The sequence below is a fragment of the Cavia porcellus genome, unplaced genomic scaffold, assembly GCF_034190915.1.
Source record: "Cavia porcellus strain 051 isolate PalLab524CR breed Dunkin Hartley unplaced genomic scaffold, mCavPor4.1 scaffold_32, whole genome shotgun sequence".
Classification (NCBI taxonomy): domain Eukaryota; kingdom Metazoa; phylum Chordata; class Mammalia; order Rodentia; family Caviidae; genus Cavia; species Cavia porcellus.
The window spans coordinates 22,265,780-22,285,031 of record NW_026947515.1 but is presented as its reverse complement, the minus strand read 5'-3'; the positions used below and the strand labels follow the sequence as shown (position 1 = coordinate 22,285,031).

Below are 19,252 nucleotides of genomic sequence, written 5' to 3'. Positions count from 1 at the left end.
CTCCCACCCGGTAAAGAACAGGTAAAGAACGCGGAGGGGGCCGGGCTGAACCCCACCCACTCGCTGTTCTGCCCTAGTGCCCTTCAAGTTAAGTGTCAGATTCAAGGGGCAGGCTAAGAGATAGTAGTTCACAACGGGTGCCCCTCGCTCTTTGGGGGGTTTAGAGTAGTGATGTTGGGCGAGCTTTGCTTCTGCACCCTCCCCTTCCACCCCCAGCTCAGACGGGACAAGTCCTGATGGTGGATTCATCTTGCCAAAGTTCTCTCCTTCTGTTAAAGGGCTGTCAAAACGGTCACATTTCAGTTGTCCATTTCTGGACAATCCACCTGTGGCAAGAGAGGAGTATAAATTACACTTCAGTGGAATTTCATAAAAAATACATTCAGTCGTGGATTGGAAATGTAGCTCAGTGGCCAGAGCCTTTGCAGCGCAGGTTCTGAGGGGTTCAGTACCCAGCACTGCAACAACAAAAGCAACAAAAATCAGGCAGCTCCGCAGGCTTCTTATGCCAAAGGTGGACCTTAAGGCTTCCTATACCAACCTGCAACCTGGGCCTTCAGGAAAGTGAGAAGGGGCTCAGAACTCACTGGGCAATACTGCTTCCCTCAGTGCAGGGGCTGAAGCCCGAGCTCTAGGAAAGGGCTGCCCACTCGCAGCCAAGCCCCCAGCCGCACACAGGGCAGGAAGGGTGGCTGTCGGGTTCTGTATTTCCTTCTTTCATACCCCTGTAACCCAGGTTTCTCCTCTGCATCTGACATACATATGTGGGTCCCTGGGCACTGATAACCCCCTGGGTGCCAACTGTGCCCCTGCCAGGCTGTCTGCTCAGCCCCTTCTTTCTCCCATCCCTGTCATTACACTGCTTCAGGGCCACAGCCCTTCCGGGGTTACAGAGAACACAGTGCTGAGCTCAGCCTGGCAGACACCCTGAGTGGGTATGGATACCAGCTGGCAAGCGCTGAGCTCTTCACTCTTGCAGGGCTCACCCAGCACCCAGTGAAAGGGGAGCCATGCAAGGGGAAGGGCTGCACCTTGACCACCTCCTGCTGCTTAGCAGCTGCAAACCCCAATAGGCTCTATCCCAGGAGGCCCAGCTGGTGCGCCAGCCTTTAGACGCAGAGCTCGGGTTCAGGACAGCTCAGAAGCCACGTACTCAGCTGGTACCCTCCCTCCAGACCTAGGAATGGGGCTGCGACTGCTGAGCCAAGTAGAATTTGAGGAAGGAGGGTCCCTTTCCCCATCCTCTTTGAATAAAGATGTGGATGGTACAGGAAAGTAGAAGAGGCCAGGCTTGGTGGCTCATGCCTGTAATCTCTCTCAGGAGGCTAAAGCAGGGGGATAGGCTCAAATTCAAGAATAGCAAGACCTTGCCTCAAAAAAATCAAAACGAAGATGGAAGAGTAAGATAAGGAATGTGCTTTTTGCTTTAATGTCTATTGAATAAGTTGATGGGAAAAAGCCCAAGCGTGAGGACCAGACTCCTGCAAAGAGCCCAAGCCCAGCCTTTTGCACTGGAGCCTTGGCCTCTTCCTAACTTTGGGAGTTCTCCTAGCCTACTGGCTGTGAAGGGGAGGATGGCACCTGATGCTTCTGGGTTTGGGCTGGACAGCAGAAATGACTGCAAGCTGCTTCTCACTGGTGTTGGTCACACAGTCTCAGTCCTGGGTACCGTGTTCTTTCATGGAGAAAGTCCTTGCCCTTGGGTGGTGTCCCAACTGACAGGTCAAGGCTGCCACCCTGTTCCCAGTGATACTGATGCTCAGAATACCTCCCCTGGTGCTCACGCCAGGTGGCTTCTCAGTGCAACATGAGATTCAAGGTCAAGTCTTACTTCTTTTGGGAGGTGGCCTCCAGTAAAGTTTTGGGCCTTCTCACTCTCAAAGCTAGCTGTCCGCCTTCTTCATGCAGTGGAAAAGGTTACAGAAGAGCTCATACCAGAAAAACACAAAACCTGTGGAGAGGGCAGCCTTTAGCAGGCTTGGGGACAGACCCTTGAAGAAGCCTTGGATGCCTTCTTCTTGCAGCACCTGCTTGGTGCAATCCAGGAGGCCCCTATAACTCCGCACCTGGAGAAAAGAAGGTCAAGTTGAAGAGAAAGTTGGTGAACACAGGGATGTACCTGGTATATCATAGCTCCTAGGAAATAGTTGCCAGGTGAAGGAAGGAACACAAAATGGCCTCATTCTGTCTATTACAACAGAGCTAAGTCAGACTTAACAGATGAAGCACCAGGAAGTCAGCAGCTGGACAGAGCGCCTTCCTGCTGAAGAGGCTTAGAATGGCTGTGGTTCTGAAGGACCCAGGGACAACACCGGACCCCTCTCTCCAGAGCTGCTTTGGGTTATTTATCCCATTCCACCTGGTCCTCTCAGGCAGGTCTGAAGCTTGCCCTTGCTAGCTCCTTGTACCAGTGCTGGCCCTTCAGCCTGGTCTCCCTGCCTCGCCACATCACAAACTACTGTCAGACCCATGTGCCCCCAGTGCCTTGCTCCCCTCTGAAAGCTCCAGTAACCCCTGATCGTGACACCACAAAATAAAGGCCAAGTTCTCCAGCCTGCTGTTTGAAGCATTCCACCATCTGGCCTCACCCTCTCTCCTTGACCTTGGCTCTCACTGGTGCTTCCCTGAGCTGCCTCTGCTTGCCCTAACTGCTGGCCAAACTAGCACACAGTCTTCGTAAAGAACAGGGCCTCTTTTTGCTGGGTGTGGTGGTGCACGCCTGTAAATATTCTGGAGGCTGACACGGGAAGATCACCATGAGTTCAAGGCCAGCCTGGGCTACATACTGAATTCAAGACCAGCCTGGGCCAAACAGTGAGACCCTGTCTCAAAAAAAGTGCTGGGGGGTGGAAAGCAAGGCGTCCCTTCTCCATCCTGGATGCTGTCCCTGTCCAAATTCACACTGCAGCGCGAGTCGGTAAATGGAAAGAGGAGGTTACAAAGACTTGCATTCCATGCAACCCCACACTTGTTAAAATGTACATCTGAGTTTATGCAAGGAAACAAAACTGGAGAGGACAAGCTGGGCAAGCAGGAGCCGGTGGGAGCTGGAGGTGGGCCCCTTCATGTGCCTAGTGAGTGCTGTCTGTGTGCAGTGGCTCACCTGGCCGAAGCCAGCCCTGGCGTGCTCAAATCCGCCAACCTGAAGCCGTTTCTTAATGAGGTCCAGGGGGTAAGTAAGGGTCTTGCTGATGATTCCAGCTCCAGAGCCACAAAGCAGGTTTTTCAGGTTTCCTGAACCAGAGAAGCAAAATTAGGGGGAAGGGTAGGAGAATTCAGTTAATGACAGATGACTCAGAAGTCATTAGGTCTAATCCTCCACCACAAACCCAAAACCCATATGCATCCTTGGATCTCTGGCACCATGAGTGATAACTGACTGTAGACTGGAGGGGTCAGAGCAGCAAGGCATGAGTCTCCATGCAACAGGACCACAGATGGAGACCACAAGGGTCTGCAGGTTCAGCCAGAAGTCACATGCTGGAGAGGAAACATGTCCCTCCCTGCCAAGCAACAGCGAACCAAAAAACCAAAACCAAAAACAACAGGCAGGTTATAAAGTTGTGTTTCTGACCCCCCCAAAAAAAACCCAACAACAAAAAAAACCCCTGGGCCTATCACTGGAAGTAAATTGCAGTGATGCTAATGACAGAGGTGGAAAGAGTTGGGAGGAACAAATTCATCTCTAAGCTACTGGGTTTGCCCATTTGGCTGACTATGCTACAGGGCCAGGTACAGAGAACAGTGGCACCTGAGCTGCTGACAGAAAATGATTTCCAGGTTCACGGAGAGATGCGCCTGTAGGCTGAGATGATCAGCTTGGGCTCGTGGAGCAGCTCACCAGTTTGCTTCCCATCAGCCGGGATGGCCCAGTCATAGGCGCGCTTCAAGGACTTGTAACAGGAGAACTGTAGCCCAGCATAGGGGAAGATGGCGATCAAGGTAGGGGCCAAGCCTTTGTAGAAGACCAAGGGTCCTTCAGTCCTGTACATGGTCACCACGGCATCCTGCAGGGTCTTATAGACCTGGACATGCACATGTGTACCTTGCATGAGCTCAGCAAGGTGTTTTTAGTCCAAGATTGGCCTACATTCCTCTTCCCCTCATCTAAAAACACAGCTAATATGAGTGTAACTTCTCCTCCCAAGAGGACAGGCCAGGAAAATAGCAGACAGACAAAAGGATGAGGCTTTTTGGCTGCTCTCCATCCTAGACACTTATGTAGTTATTAAATTATGCATGTGCACAAAAACACATTTCCAAAGAGTCAGCACAGGTGGCTATGGTAGTGCAGGGCTGTAATCTCAGCACGTCTGAGCCTAGCCTGGGGAATTTAGTGGCTCAGTGAACCAGTCTCAAAATAATAAAAACACTGAGTTCAGTGTGAAGGGCCTTTGATTCAATCCCCAATATTAAAAATAATAGTCACTAGAGCATCTTCAGAACAGCAAAAGGTATAGTATGATGCCGGGCATGGTGGTATATCCCTGTAATCCCAGCATTTGGGAAGCTGAGGCAGGAGGGTCACCATGAGTTTGAGACCAGTAGAGGTTGCATAGGTCAGCCAAAACTACATAGTGAGACTGTCTCAATCAACAAACAAACATTTGATTGGGGGAGAGGGAGTACTGGGGAATTGAACCCAGAGCCTGACAATGAGATAATTTCTAGCCCTTTCAGTTTTTTGTTGTTTGAGACAGGGTTTGACTACACTGAGCAGGCTGGCTTTAAATTTGCAATCTTTCTGCCTCAGCCTCCCAAGTACCTGGGATTATAGGTTATGCTACAACCAGTATCATATAGATCAGCTTTATGCCTGATTTGAAATGTTCTAAGAGGCTGTGACTTGGCCCAGCTGGGGTATGATGAGACACCAGGCTGACTGCAGGCTCAAGAATGCTGTGTGCATCTGAGGCTGCTGGCAGCCGTGCTGAAGGACTTTCCCCTGGGACCTCTGTGAAGTACAGAGATGCCGCAGTTTGTGAATTAAGTGTACCGGGAACTCAGGAAGCCACCAACAAGAAAGAGCAAAGATTCTGCCCAGGGCTCCCACTTTGTTTTTCTGTTGCTAAAGAAGAAATGAAGAGCAGACGGGTCATTTCAAAATTAATTTCTTTGTAGAAGAAGGCAGGCAGAACAAAACTGGTTAGGTTAACTTTTCTGTGAAAAGATTAAGGCAGGAGGAACTTCATTATGGTGCTGAAACTGGCTAATCTGAGTTTTGCTCTTATCTAATCCTGATTTCTCGGAAAGTCAGATAAACAGCATAGCTTCAGCCAGCTGGGATCACGGGTGTGTGTCACCACCCTCGGCCTCCATTTCCCTTATGATCCAGCCCTATCTCTCAGACTGTTCCCAGGGAACTTTGCCCTTCCCAACCAAAACGGCATCAAGGTGTCTCAAAAAACTCTCCATCCAGGAACTCCACCCTGAGAAATGTAAAGAACTGCAAAAACTGATTGTTACATTTATCCCAGTTGAAACTTCCTAGTCAACTGTCTTTCCTTCAACAAAAGCAAAAGTGAGACAGTGAGGAAATCCTCTTTTCTTGGTTGAGAAAACACACACACCACACATGTGCACGTGTAGTACACCTCGGGAGCACTCAGGAAGTCCTTCCTTGAATCTGATTCAGCTTCCCATTTCTTTCTACTTATTTCCTGTGGAATCTAAGGGCATGCCCACAGTGACACAGCCAGAACCCCGGAGTCTTGCTTTCCTGGATGCCTGGCCCTGCACCCAGCCGGCCATAGTTATGGGTTTGACCACCTGGCTGCTACCTTCACAACCCAGGGCTCCCCAAGCTTTGCTCCCCCCATCAACCGGAACCCCACCCCCTACACACCTTCTTGCTGTGGTCTCCCTCTCTCGTCTGGCCCTGACCACTCACCCTGGGCTCACCCTGAGCTGCAAATCGAGTGCGCAGAACATCTACGGGGTGTACCGCGAGGGTGGCTGTACAGGCAGACAGACCGCCACACACAAAATGCGCTGAGAATTCGTGGGTCTCATACATGTTGGCTCTGTGGACCAGCTCGGTCAGCAGTTCAAATGACAAAAACTGCAGGAGCAAATGGAGAAGTCACTGATGGCCTGAGGGATGATGGCAGAAACCCATATACTACCTGCCACACAGGGAGGCCAGGCTTGGGAGTAGGCAAAGCTAAAGAGACACTAAGGACAGGGACAAACACAAGAGCCGGTACTTCTGTGTAAACTCAGATCGCTCACCTTCAACAGAAAGAAAAGAAAAAAGAAACAAAATAATTCAGATGCCCTTTTATATTCTACTTGAATAGTCTTACTTAAGAGATTAAAAAAATAAAAGAAAAGTAGGGCTGGGGATTTAGCTCGGCCTTGCAAGTATGCAGTCGTGAATTCGATCCCTGGTACCCCCTCAAAAAAAGTATATGGCGGGGCTGGGTAGCTCGGTGGTAAGGCACTTGTCTAGCATGATTGAGACCTGGAGTCACATCCCCAGCACCACAATACACAAAGAGCAAAACAAACAAAAACAAGGAGGGGGCATGGTGGCACACATCTGTAACTTCAGAACTCTGGCAGGCTGAGGCAGAAGGACCACAAATTCAATGAGACAAATGAACGAAAGAAAGAAAGGAAAGGAAGGAAGAAGAAAAAGAAAGAAAGCGAGCTTTCATAATCAGTACAAAAACCAGAGATTCCAGGTTCAGTTCCCAGTACTGAAGAAAAAAACTTGAAAGTACAGTACCGTCTTGGTTCACGAATGCTTCTGTCCCCAATTTAGTTCTCAACAAAAGTGACAAAATCTTGTGCCCATTCACAAATGCTACATCAGTGACAAACACAACCACAGCCACCTTCCTCATACAGAAACAAATGTAGCCTTCTTCCCCTAAAGTGTAACAAACTAAGTTCGTGAACCAAGGCACCACTGTACACGGAGGAGGAGGATAATCCAACTGTAGTCCAAGGCCTTGGCTACACAGTGAGCTCCTGTCTCAAAAAGCCACAGATGGACAGAGCAGGGCAGGGGAGGTCTCCCTGGGCAACTCAGTGGTGGAGGACTCACCTAACATGTAAAAGGCTCTGGTACTGCAAAAAAATAAATAAATCCATGCACAAACATGCCGAAGCATATGGAGAAAAATTTATGGAGAAAACTACTGGTTTACTGGATTTTGTGAGTACAAGGGGAAGAAGACCACTGCCTAATCGGTGGCAGGGAGCTTCGGCCCAGCTGGGGTGGTCTGTGTGAGACTTGCTCTCCCCTGAAGGACACTGTGGAGAATGTGGTTCTGGGCATAAGCCCTCATACTCGGGTCCTCCCCCGCTAGGCACCTCAGCATTTATTCACCACTCTAGTGTCTGCCAAATGCCAGATGAAGGCCTGAAACAGTAGGGCATGTTATGCTGGCACTGCTGCAGGAGGGGCACCAGTGATCGCTCTGGGGCCAGCTGTGTGGCCCAGGCGTGTGCTTCTCCCTCTGCCACTTGCTTTTAGTTTGGCGGGTACCGGGGCTCAAACCCAGAGTCTTGCACATGCCGAGCTCATGGCCTCCCACTGAGCTCCCCCGCCTCATTCTCACTAGTCCTTTGGTTGGGTTGATGACAAAAAGCTTTTTTGGGGGGAGACAGGGTCTTGCTATGTAGTGCAGGCTGGCCTCAAACTTGCAGTGATCCTCCTGCCTCAGCCTCCTGAATGCTGAGAACATAAGCTTTCTGTGCCTCAGTCTTATCTGAAAAATCAGACTGACAAGAGGAACAAGTTCACAGAACCACTGCGAGACAGTGCACAGAAAGAGCTTAGTGTGGAGGCTAGGCCTGCAGTGCAAAAAGCAGCCACGATCAGCATCACCATCAGGCCACTGCACGCTGTGCACGCAGCCCACAGCCAGGGCCAAGCGGTCGCATCGGTTTCCACAACCTCCCTGCGACTCCTGCCTGCTGTACCTCCTCAGTGCTGTCATGAAGCCCAAATGAAGCGCACTGACGGTGCTACTTCAAAAACTGAAAGGTGGAGTGGGGATGTAGCTCAGTGGCACAAGCTCTTGCCTGTCAAGCATGAGGTCATGAGTTTGATCCCCAGTACCAACAAAACAAAACTGAAATGTGTCTTTCCTTCATCTTGGAGCCTGCAGAGGCCTGCTGGGAATAGAACTTCTAAAGGGCACGTATGTCTGGAAGACTAAAGTGTAAGGTCATCTGTGCTGGGTACACGTAAAGTATCTAGAACCAAAGGGAACAGCCAGCTCTTCTTAAAACTGAAGGTGTTAGGGCTGGGGATTTAGCTCAGCAGCATAAGCACCTGCCTTGCAAGCGCGTGGTTGTGAGTTCGATCACTGGTACCGGTAAAAAAAAAAAAAACAAAACTTGAAGGTGTTTATGGCTGTGATGAAACGGAACTCTACTTGGGGAGAAAAATGCTTATGTGTACAAAGAAAAAACAATACAGTAACTCCAGAGGGCAAACCAAGCAAAACCAGATCCATGGGAACACTGGTGTGGTTTGTGCCAGATCTGAAGCAGTCTGCCCGCTAAGGCCACTGGACACCGAATCTATGTGATGCTGAGCCCCTCAAGGAGTTAAACTAATGAAAAATAAAAGGGCATTTGTGCCCTTGTGTTAAAACAAACTGAAAAGCACTGGTACTGCTCTTTGCCAACCCTCAGGGGGAGGCAGTGTGAAACCAGCCTCCTAGGTGCAACCCTGAAGTAATTAGGATACAAGACGGGAACAAGAAGAAGGAGAGATTCAGGTACTGCTGTTCTCCCTGCTAAGCCAAATGGGAAGCATGGGGTGCTTTCTCTGCCACCCCTCACAGTATTCCTGCTGTGTTACCCTCCCCCTGCTTCTCCATTGAGCAACAGGACCCAGGCAGCTGCCAGGACCCCTGCCACCTACTTGGACAGCTCCATAGCCTATGGAGAGAAGCTGGGCTGGAATGTGTCCTTTCCAGAACGCTGTTGGGCCCTCCTCCTGCAAAATCTGCTTGGCAGCCTGAAGGATCCCATGGTACTTAGCTTTTGGGTCACTGTGAGACAGGCGCTCAATCTGGAGCTGGGGACCAAAATCAAAAAGGTCAGGAGAGTGGCAGATGGGGTGGGGTGAGAAGGGAAAATTTCAGAAAAGGTAATGTAGATGAAGTACTGCACTTTGACAAAATTCCAAGTTTTAGGATCAGCCTTTACGAGAAGGACTGAACTTGTCATCCAGTCTGTTACAGAGAAAAAGGGGAACAGGGTACCTGGAAACGGATCTTGATGACATCCAAGGGACTGATCAGCAGGCGAGTAACAAGTCCAGACATAGAGCCTGCCATCGCCACCTCGAACTTGGAGTTACTCCTATCATCTGCTTTTGGGTCATAGCCGACCATCCCCGCCTCTGGCCCATCCAACGTCCATCAATATCCAGCTAAATGCAAGAGAATGGAGTGACCACAGAGCCGGTTTACAGGGTCTCTGCCAGAACATTACCCCCTCCGGGCAGCTGTCTCTGCTGCCCAGTCTGTACAACAGGCCAGCACCCTGGTTGTTTTGGTTGGAATGCGGATTTTGCCTTGCTCAACTGGCATGCCCAGTGCTGGAGAAGAGCTCTTCCTAGTGAGTGCTCAGTATCAGGGGACTGAATGAACGGGCTTCCTGGGAAATCATTCACCCTCAGCGCTAACTGGATTTCCAGAGGCCTCTGGTAACTTTATGGCAAGCCCTGGCTTAGTGGGAAGTTTAAGCCCAATTAAGTGAACTGTGAGGGGTCTGTCAGACACTGGGGGCGAGAGGGCAGGACCTGGGATTCTCTAACAAGCCCCCACTATACAAAGGAAGAGCCCAGTGACCTGCGCACCTCTGCCTTTGCCTTCCATGGTTTTTGCACGGCCTCAGGTCCACCCTCGCACAGTGGGGGCGAGTTAGACTATGAAATGACGCAATCAAGTCCCCGTTGGGCCGCTCCCTGCAGACAGCATCAGCCTCACTCTGCCCTACCCCATCTCCCCTGGCCTAACTGGTGCAGCCTTGGTGCTTCTGGCTAGTGCCTGGGAAACACTGTGCACATTCCTAGCTACCACCCTTGCCTCTGCCCAGTTCCACCCGCTCTTCCAAGGCCAACGCCTCTCATTCACGGGAGCTCGGCTCCAGAGCGCCCCCACCTGGACATGTGCATATTTCCCCTAGGATTCCCAGCACTAATGTGTATTCTCTGTCCCCTCTGCCCTTGGGAAAGGGGCTCCAAACAGGCAGAGAGAGTCTCAGGCACCTATCTATGGCTCCAGAGATCACTAAGTTTTCACAGCAAAGGTTTGGAAAATTGTTAATGAATAAATGGTTAGAAACCAGATAGCCGTATGTGATGGTGCACACCTGTAATCCCAGCACTTGGGAGGCTGAGGCAGGAGGATTGTTGCAAATTCGAGACCAGCCTGGGCTACAAAGTAAACTCAAGGCCAGCCTGAACTGCATAATGAGACTTGTCTCAAAAAGACCAAAAAAATCCCCCCAAACAAAACAGTTTCAGATTATAGAAATAGTGGTAACTTTACAGGAAGTTTAGAAGACAGAATTAAAACCTTACCATCTTTATTTTATTTTGTGGTTCCCCAGGGCCTTTGCATTGAGCCACATCTCTAGCCCTTTTAAAATTTTACTGCAGGCCGGGGATTTAGCTCAGCGGCACAAGCGCCTGCCTTGCAAGCAGGCAGTTGTGAGTTCAATCCCCGGTACCGATAAAAAGGAAAAAGACAAAAAAAAAAAAAAAAAATTTATTGTGAGACACTGTCTACCTGCATTGGCCAGGTTGGGTTCAACTTGCAGTTTTCCTGTCTCAGCCTCCCAGAGTGCTGGGATTACAAGTGTGTACCACCAAGCCTGGCTTTTTTTCTTGGTACTAAGATTTGAATCCAGCGCTTTAATGCAGGCAAGACAAATACTCTACCACTGGGTTATGGACCCAGCCCTTGCTTTTATTTTGACTGATAATAGGGTCGTGTCAGGCTGGCCTCAAATTTGTGGTCCTTCTGCATCAGCTTCCCAAGTAGCTGAGATTACAGCCACCCACTGGCGTACCCAGCATAACCCTATCATCTTAGCACTATTTATTTATTTACTTACTTATTTATTTTAACACTTTTTATGTCATGAATTCCTATTTTTTGTTTTGTTTTTGTCTTTTTTTTATCGGTACCAGGGATCAAATTCATGACCACACACTTGCAAGGCAGCCCCTCCTTTTTGAGTCTTTGCCTTGTATCCTGTCTTTTGAATGCAAGGGGTTTTTTTCTTCTTTTTTTTTTTTTTTTTTTTTTTTTTTTTGTTTTTGTTGAGACAAGGACTTGCTATGTAGTAAAGGTGCCTTGGATTCAATATGTAGCCCAGTTTGGCCTCAAACTTGTAGTGATCCTCCTTCTCAGCATCTGCAGTGCTGGGACTACAGGTGTGCACCACCACCCCTGGCAAAATGATTTCACGCTATTACAAAATCTTTGTCACATGCCTGTAATCCTAGCATTCTGGAAAGCAGAGGGAAGAGAATCCCAAGGGTTGGGATTACAAGTGTATACCACCATGGCTGGCTCTTCTCCTATTTCTTTATTTTTCCCCCAACCCCTTTTAAATTTTCTCCCCTAAGGGTAAAACTGCCTAAAGGTAAAATACTGAGGGCATATTTACTATATAAAATTTTGTTTCGTTTTAGATTGTGTTATATAACTATAAAATCTAATTCATATGGTTAAAGGTAGCAAATAAATAGCACAATTTGTCATTTTCCAGGCTGTTTGACACTATATTTACTGCTGATAGTAAATATGTGACATAATTGTTCTAATCAGTTGTTTTTTCATGTATGCCCATGCTGAGAATGCTTAAGAGTCACCAAAAAACTACAGGCCAATGCTAAAGGCACAGGGCTAGGTCAAATAGGCAGCAATTTCTCATCCCCAATAAATTGAAGAGGCAGGGTCTTGCCACAGAAAAGACTCAAATCTACACAATTAGGAATGAAAAGGGCAAAATCACAATAGACCCTACAGAAATCCAGAAAATCAACTATACCTACTTTGAAAACTTGAATTCTAATAAAATGGAAAATACAGAAGAAATGGACAGATCCCTAGATACACATGAATTACCAAAGCTGAATCAAGAAGCTCTAAGCCGTTCCCGGAGAACATGGCGGACAGATAACAGATGCTACGGAGGCTCTCTCTGAAAGGCTTGGTTCAGAAGTCAGGAAGGGTGCGGAGTAAGGGGACATAAGCCGGTGGAGATATGCTCTGCTGACTCAGGAATGAACTGGGCTGAGAGAAACCAACTTGGAATGCAGTCCTGGTGCTAAAGCAGGAACAGAAAAGCCTCAGTGTGGAGGCTGGACCCCGCGCCATTGGAAGCCGCGATTTGGGTTTCCCGCCACGCGGCGGCTGGCTGCCTCTACAGCGGCTCGGCAAGGAGAGAGACGTGCGGAAACTCTGGGAACGGGAGTCTGCGAACGGAGTCGAAAACCTGACTGACTTGTGAGGTGAGTGAGAGGAACTGACACTCTACCACAGTTTGACTCCAGCGGAGGACTTTCTGGGCCGGGGCAGTCCTGCGGGAGCAGGGTGCGGTGGCGACTCCAGCCACACATCCCCCTCTCGGGCGGGATTGGTGAAAAGTGCAGCCTGGCCTGCATGACACTGCTGGCGGACCCGGTAGGCTGGCCCAACCCAGATCCCAGAGCCTGACGGAGGCCGGGAGGGGCGGGCCCCGTGTAGGCTGCCTAACTCCCTGGTGCGCTGCGGTGGGCAGGAACACCTAGCCAGCGCAATTCGATCAGGCTGTGGCTGACAGGGAGAGAGGCTGAGCCTCCTATGTAAGCTTGCATATATAAGGAACAAAGAATATAGGAAAAGGCAGCAACAAGAAAGGCTCCTCGGCCCCCAATTCTGAGGCAATAGCGGACACCGCACCAATAGACATAAAGCGCCATATAGAGAGCCTCATAGACCAATTCAGGAATGAAGTTATCAATGACCTGAAGCTAGAAGTAAGCAGAATAGTTAGAGAAATGCTAAGCACCACACAAGAAAAAATGGATGGTGGAATGGAAGAACAGAAAAAGAGGGGAGAATTGTTTGATGGAGAAAATAGAGAAAGCATAGAATACGTGAAGCAGGTTCAAAGGGACTACCAGGAAACTAAAAACTCTATCGAAAACTGGCATAACAGCTTGAAAGAAACTAAGGACAGACTATCTGAACTGGAGGGCAGACTTGTAATATGGGAGAATGAAATGAAAAACTTCTTAAAAATAACAAAGAAACAAACAGCAATAATACAAAGACAAGAAGATGATAAGAGGATCCATAACTTAAGGATTAAGAACATAAAAGAAGAAGTAGGGACACAAACAAGTGAACTACAAAAGCTACTCACAGAAATAATCCAGGAGAATTTTCCTAATTTAGCAAAAGGTAAAGACACTCAGATGTATGAGGCATACAGGACCCCAGCCACCTACAACCCAAACAGAGCAACACCCAGGCATATAATAATAAAAATTCCAGAAATTCAATACAAGAACAGAATATTGAAAGCTGTCAGAGACAAGAAACAGACCACTTACAAGGGAACACCCATCAGAATTACAGCAGATTTCTCTGCACAAACCATCAAATCACGAAGAGCATGGGGGGAAATAATTCAAGCTTTGAAAGATAATAATCTCCAGCCAAGATTGAGATATCCTGCACAACTGTCCCTGGAAATTGATGGAAAAACAAGGTGCTTCCAGGATAAAGAGGACCTGGGGGAATTTGCAACCACCAATTCAACTCTACAGAGAGTTTTGCAGGATATTCTAAAAAAAGAAAAATACAAAGAATCCAGAAATAGTGGCGGGGAGGCCACAATGAATGGAGCAGAGAACAAAATGAAGAAGACAAACTGATAGCCACTGACAGAAAAAGAGCTCAACAGAAACGAGGCAGAGAAGATTGGATGATAGGAACAACTAATTTGGAGAAAATGACATCTTAATAGGTGAAACTGATTTAGTATTATCTTGTTTTGAAGTCTCATCTAGCTTTTGTTCTTCTGTCTCCAATGGTCTAAATAGGTTGTATCCTATTGGATTTTATTATGTACGATAGTATAAGCAAAAACCTTTTAAAGACAAGGAGATTATACAGAAACCATTGTTCATTTTCTGTTAGTCGATTCTAAATACTCTGTAATGCTGTCAGTCTCTTAAATGGTTTTACATTGTTTTGATATACTTAATGCTACAGTATACGAAGTTGTACTCAAGGATTTCAAGGAAAGAGTCAATATGGTAACTACTTTTGGGTCGGGATTATCTGGTGGTGAAACACTATTCTGCTTAAATGGTTATGTTTTGATCTGCACTGTTTCACTGTTATGCCCTCTTTTATCTCAATCTCCATTATTTACTTTTTTATTTTTATCCGTTTAATTAAAGGGAAAAAAATAGCAGGATATATTATAGTAACCCACTTTGACTTTCCATTATCTCAATTTAAAGCCCTGTATTACTCTCACCATCTTGTTTTTGACTGATGTTCCCCTATTCTGTTTTGCTGGATAGTATCAGGTTCGAAAGTTTAGGCATCAGCTGTGAAGATAATGAGATTCATTATGACGCCCATTCTCATTGACTTTTATCTACTTTTGAAGACCTACAATGTCTCCAATGCTTTGGTTTTGTCGGTTTTATTCTTTACTGTTTTGTTCAATCGTATTATAACTAATGATATAGGCAATTCTATTAGAGATAGTGGGAGGCATTATGGTAACCATTGTTGATCACCTTGTATTATGTTTTTACATTATCTATTATGTCCACCCTTTTGACTTGACAGATTCTGTTCTGTTATGTCACATTTGGCTCTACTCTCTTCCAAAAAAGTAATAAGAACCGTGAGAGCAATGAAACCCAAAATGTGTAACAGTCATTGTACAAAAGAGAGGAAAAGAAAGTGCTCTAAACTATATAACTGCATGTATATTTAAGTGTATAAGATAGGAAATGATATCACAGAGTTTTATTGGATCATTGAACAGATCTGTTTGCAGTATCATTGTTGGAATGTCCACTTTACAAGCTTTAATTTTGTGACTTGAACAATTATTTCTAAGATGACAATATGCAATCCATTAACTAGTGATTTCCTACTGTTTATTTTTTTTCTGTAAATCTGTATAACTTGTACCCTTTCTCTGCTTTTTTTTTTCTTTTCTCCTTAAATAAAATTTAAAAAAAAAAAAAGAAGCTCTAAGCCAGGGATTTAGCTCAACGGCATAAGCACCTGCCTTGTAAGTGTGCAGTCATGAGATCAATCCGTGACACCAAAAAAAAGAAGAAGACCTAAAAATCCTAAATAATCCAGTATCAATAAATGCAATTGAAACTAAATACAGAACTGGTCAGGTAGGTGACTGATTAACTGCAGCACTGGGCCTTGAATATTACGCTTTTCCACTGCTACATACCTAGCCTGATTTGTTTTTTGATTACAAGTAGGGGTCATCATACCTGGCTAAATATGAGATGGTTTTAAAAGGGATTTTAGGATTCACCAGGTGCTTGTTGGCAGAAGGTGGTCCCTGCCTATAGAACAACACCCCCCACTCCCTTGTTTCATGATTGAGGTTCCCCTTAGAGGAGTCTAAATTCGGCATGGCAAATAGAAGGTAAAACCTCCCTTGGTTCCCCAGAAAATGCTCAAGTCCCTCTGAGCAGTGTCAGTGCCCTGTGGTCTGGAAGGGAAAGGGGAGCAAGCCCAAGTGCCAGGTGGTATGGCTGTTTCAAGAGGTGGTATGGCATGGAGGATACCAGGCTCTTCCCTCTGGAAGGCCCGCCTGCACAATTCCCACACCGGGTAAAGGGTGCTGGGAAGGCTGGGTTGTGTGAAATTTTTATAAATAAGCAGATCTCCATGGTGAAATAACCTTAGACCTCTGATCAAGGAGCCTGCATTCCAGTTCTGCCTCTAGATGCACCTTGGGCAGGTTTACTTTAACATGAGCTTGGTTTTCTCTTCTGGACATTAGGAATGGCAATTGCTTGGCACAGATCGCTAAATGGATTATGCAAGATAAAATATGTGGTAAGTGTTGTACAAAAGGTAGAAAGTCACAGACATATGAAAGACCTTTTTCCAGAAAAAAAGAATTCTTTATATACCATTTAAATACACTTTTTTATATATTACACATTATATATACACCATTGTACACCTATATATCTATACATACACACACTTTTCCTGCCAGTTCGAAAGCATCTTGTATCTATCATATGACAGATAAAATAAAAACAAGAAACCTGACTACATACGTGACACAACCCAGAGATGGACGGCTGGGTGAGAGAGGCAGGGTGGGCGAGGTGCCTCTGCGAGTTGGCCCGCTTGCTCGCTGCTTTTTAAAACTCCCCGATGCCGTGCACGCGTTGAGAGCACCGCTTCAGCTTATCTTCCGCGGAAGACCCCAGGTCGGTGCCACAGGTGCCCCGCGGTGAGTGCGAGTGCCCACGTGCTCGGCGGAGGAGCTCTGCAGACGGCCAAGTGGATGCACCATGTACCTGGGGGGGGGGGTGTTCCTCCCACGTCCAGTGCGCGGGGGACCCTGCATGTGCAGGTGCCGGGTGCGTGTGCGCAGTTTTGCCTCAGGCATCCCTGAAGATGCTGTTCAGGTTTGTGCCCGAGTACAAGCCCCGCCCCCCACGTAGTCCCTGCGAGAGTGCGTTCCCCGCAGTACGTCCCAGGGAGCAAGGTGCAAGTCCCCGAGAGGACTGAGAGTGTAGAGAGGTCACTCACCGTCTCCTCTGGCTCGTCGTCGATGCCCAAACTCCACTTCCCCGCCCTCTTCACGCAGTCTAACGGCAAAACTCCACTGCCCTTTGCAGTAACTGACGACCCCGTGGACCAATCAGCGCTGACATCCCGGAAGAAACTGGACCAATGTTATATTAATAGGGCATAGCTACTGCCTTCTGCCTCCCGCAGAGGCTCAGTGGGTAATGTAGTCTTCTGGTACTACCCCGCCCACAGTGCGCAAGGCTTCCTGGGAGACGTAACCTCTCGGCGGGTCGCAAGGCCGGAAGGTCGCCGCTTTCAAGGTCCCTGGGTTCAGTGATGTATGGCTCAGAAGTCACCCTGCGGGGTGTGAAAGTTTAAAGAGCGCTGAATTTGATCTTCTTAGTCTAGAATCCTGATAACCTAAAATTGGAAAAGATAGCGGGAATACCAAAATTCTGGAGGACAGAGGAAGGAAATAGTCTTTTTTCTTTCTTTTTATCGGTACCAGGGATCGAACTCACAACCACCTGCTTGCAAGGCAAGTGTTTATGCCACTGAGCTAAATCCCCAGCCCCAGGAAATAGTCTCTTATGAGTAGAATGTATAGCGGAGGTTTTTACACCTGAAGTTTATTATATGTAAATTGATGTTATAAAAATATTATTAGTCAGGCGTGGTGGTGCACACCTGTAATCCCAACACTGGGGAAGCTGAGGCAGGAAGATTGCTGCCAGTCCCAGGCCAGTCTGTGTTACAAAGTGAATTGAAGGCCAGCTAGAACTGCAGAGAGGAAACCCTGCCTAAAAATACATACATACATACATACATACATACATACATACATTAATTAAATAATATATCAGCCGAGCTTGGTGCCACATACCTGTAATCCTAGCACTCAGGAGACTGAGGCAGGAGGATTATTGCGAGTTAGACCTGGGTTACAAAGTGAGCTTAAGGCCAGCCTGAACTGCATAATATGACCTTGTCTCAAAAAGACTATATATATATAAAATCCAGGCAGGAGGATCACTGAGTTTGAGGCCAGCCTGGGCTACATGAACAAATTTAAGGCCAGCCTGAAATGCAAAATGAGACCTTGTTTTTAAAAAAAAAAAAAAATTAAGAATATATAGACACAGAAAATATAGAAAGGAAGGGGAAATGACTCCCGAGGGTCTCATACAGTAGCATCAGGGTTGCAGAATAGTGCTTCCTTCTGTCTTTAAATTGAGAGGTTCTTGTTTGTTTTGTCTTGTTTCAGTGGTGGGAATTGAACCAAAAACCTCAAATATGCTCAGCAACAACTACCATTAAATTACACCTCTGGCCCTTTTTATTTTACTTTGAAATAGGGTTTTGCTAAATCATCAACTGAGTCTGACATGGTGGTGCACGACTATAATCCCAGCATTCCAGAGGCTGAGATGGGAGGGTAACTCCCATCTGGGTAACTCCAGAGGGAGGATAACCCTGAGTTTTAGGCCAGCCTAAACTACATAATGAGTCCGAGACCAGCTTGAACTTCGTAGCAGACCCTGCTTCAAAAAAAAATTTTAGGGGCTGGGGATTTAGCTCAGCGCAGTCGTGAGTTCAATCCCCGGTTCCGATAAAAAGGAAAAAGACAAAAAAAAAAAAAAACCTTGGGAAAAAAAAACAACAACAAAAAAGGATGTCTCCAAATAATGAATCAAGTCAATTCAGTAGCACTCTTATCATGAAGACATGGCAGAAGTGAGACTGTAGGAGTAACTTCTACAGCTGCAGTCTCTGTCTTAATTGGGGTTGGAGCCAAGTGTCCTCAGCTGTGGCCTTATTTTGCCCTTTGAGGTGTCTCTGGCCTCACAAGCCAGTACAGGCCTCAGTCGGGACCAGTGAGTCACAGAGGTTCACTTACTATGAATTAGCTCCCCTCACCGGGCAAGGGGCCTAGGCCTAGAACAGACTCACAGATAAACATAGAAAGCCAATTAGTAAAATTTAAGTCCTACTCAGAGCCACTTGGTAGTGCTCTCCAACACATTCAGTTTCACTAGTTAACATTTCAGTAGATACCTATAAAAAAACAAGCATTGGGGCTGGGGATTTAGCTCAGCAGCATAAGCACCTGCCTTGCAAGCAGGTGGTCTTGAGCTCAATCCCTGGTACCGATAAAAAAAAAAAAAAAAAAAAAAAAAAAAAAAAAAGGCATTGTACCAGGTATGGTTGCATGTGCATGTAATCCCTAGCACTTGAAAGGTGAGGCAGGAGGATGACAAATTCAAGGCCAGCCTGGATTACACAGTAAACAATCTCAAAAAAAAAAAAAAAGTAAGATAAAAATGTACAAAAGTCAGGCACAGTAGGGCAGACCTGTAATCCCAGCACTGGAGAGACTGAGGTAGGAGCATCTTTGAGTTTGAAGCCAACTTGCACTGCATAGGGAAGCCCTGTCTCAAAAAGATAAGAATAAAAAACCCACGAACTGGGGCTGGGGA

The 19,252-nt window shown here is 46.9% G+C and overlaps 1 protein-coding gene across 8 annotated transcripts; it reads right to left on the bottom strand.

The window, feature by feature from the left end:
- Positions 1 to 152: 152 nt before the first annotated feature.
- Slc25a19 (solute carrier family 25 member 19) lies at positions 153 to 16,954 on the bottom strand. Of its 8 annotated transcripts, none has more exons than XM_063242486.1 (8): positions 16,794 to 16,954; positions 9,228 to 9,397; positions 8,885 to 9,040; positions 5,891 to 6,061; positions 3,842 to 4,025; positions 3,104 to 3,234; positions 1,936 to 2,066; positions 153 to 326 (listed from the first exon to the last, which is right to left on the bottom strand). In XM_063242486.1, the coding sequence occupies exons 2-8, from the start codon at positions 9,357 to 9,359 to the stop codon at positions 293 to 295; spliced, it is 939 nt and encodes a 312-aa protein (XP_063098556.1). In that variant the 5' UTR covers positions 9,360 to 9,397; positions 16,794 to 16,954; the 3' UTR covers positions 153 to 292. The 8 variants fall into 8 exon arrangements, 7 of the variants coding, with proteins under 7 accessions (XP_063098556.1, XP_004999345.1, XP_003461043.1 ...); XR_010045305.1 differs by having other exon boundaries at positions 174 to 326; positions 1,832 to 2,066; positions 16,794 to 16,953; XM_004999288.4 differs by lacking the exon at positions 153 to 326 and adding an exon at positions 16,313 to 16,527 and having other exon boundaries at positions 1,402 to 2,066; positions 16,794 to 16,880.
- Between the last annotated feature and the right edge of the window lie 2,298 nt (positions 16,955 to 19,252).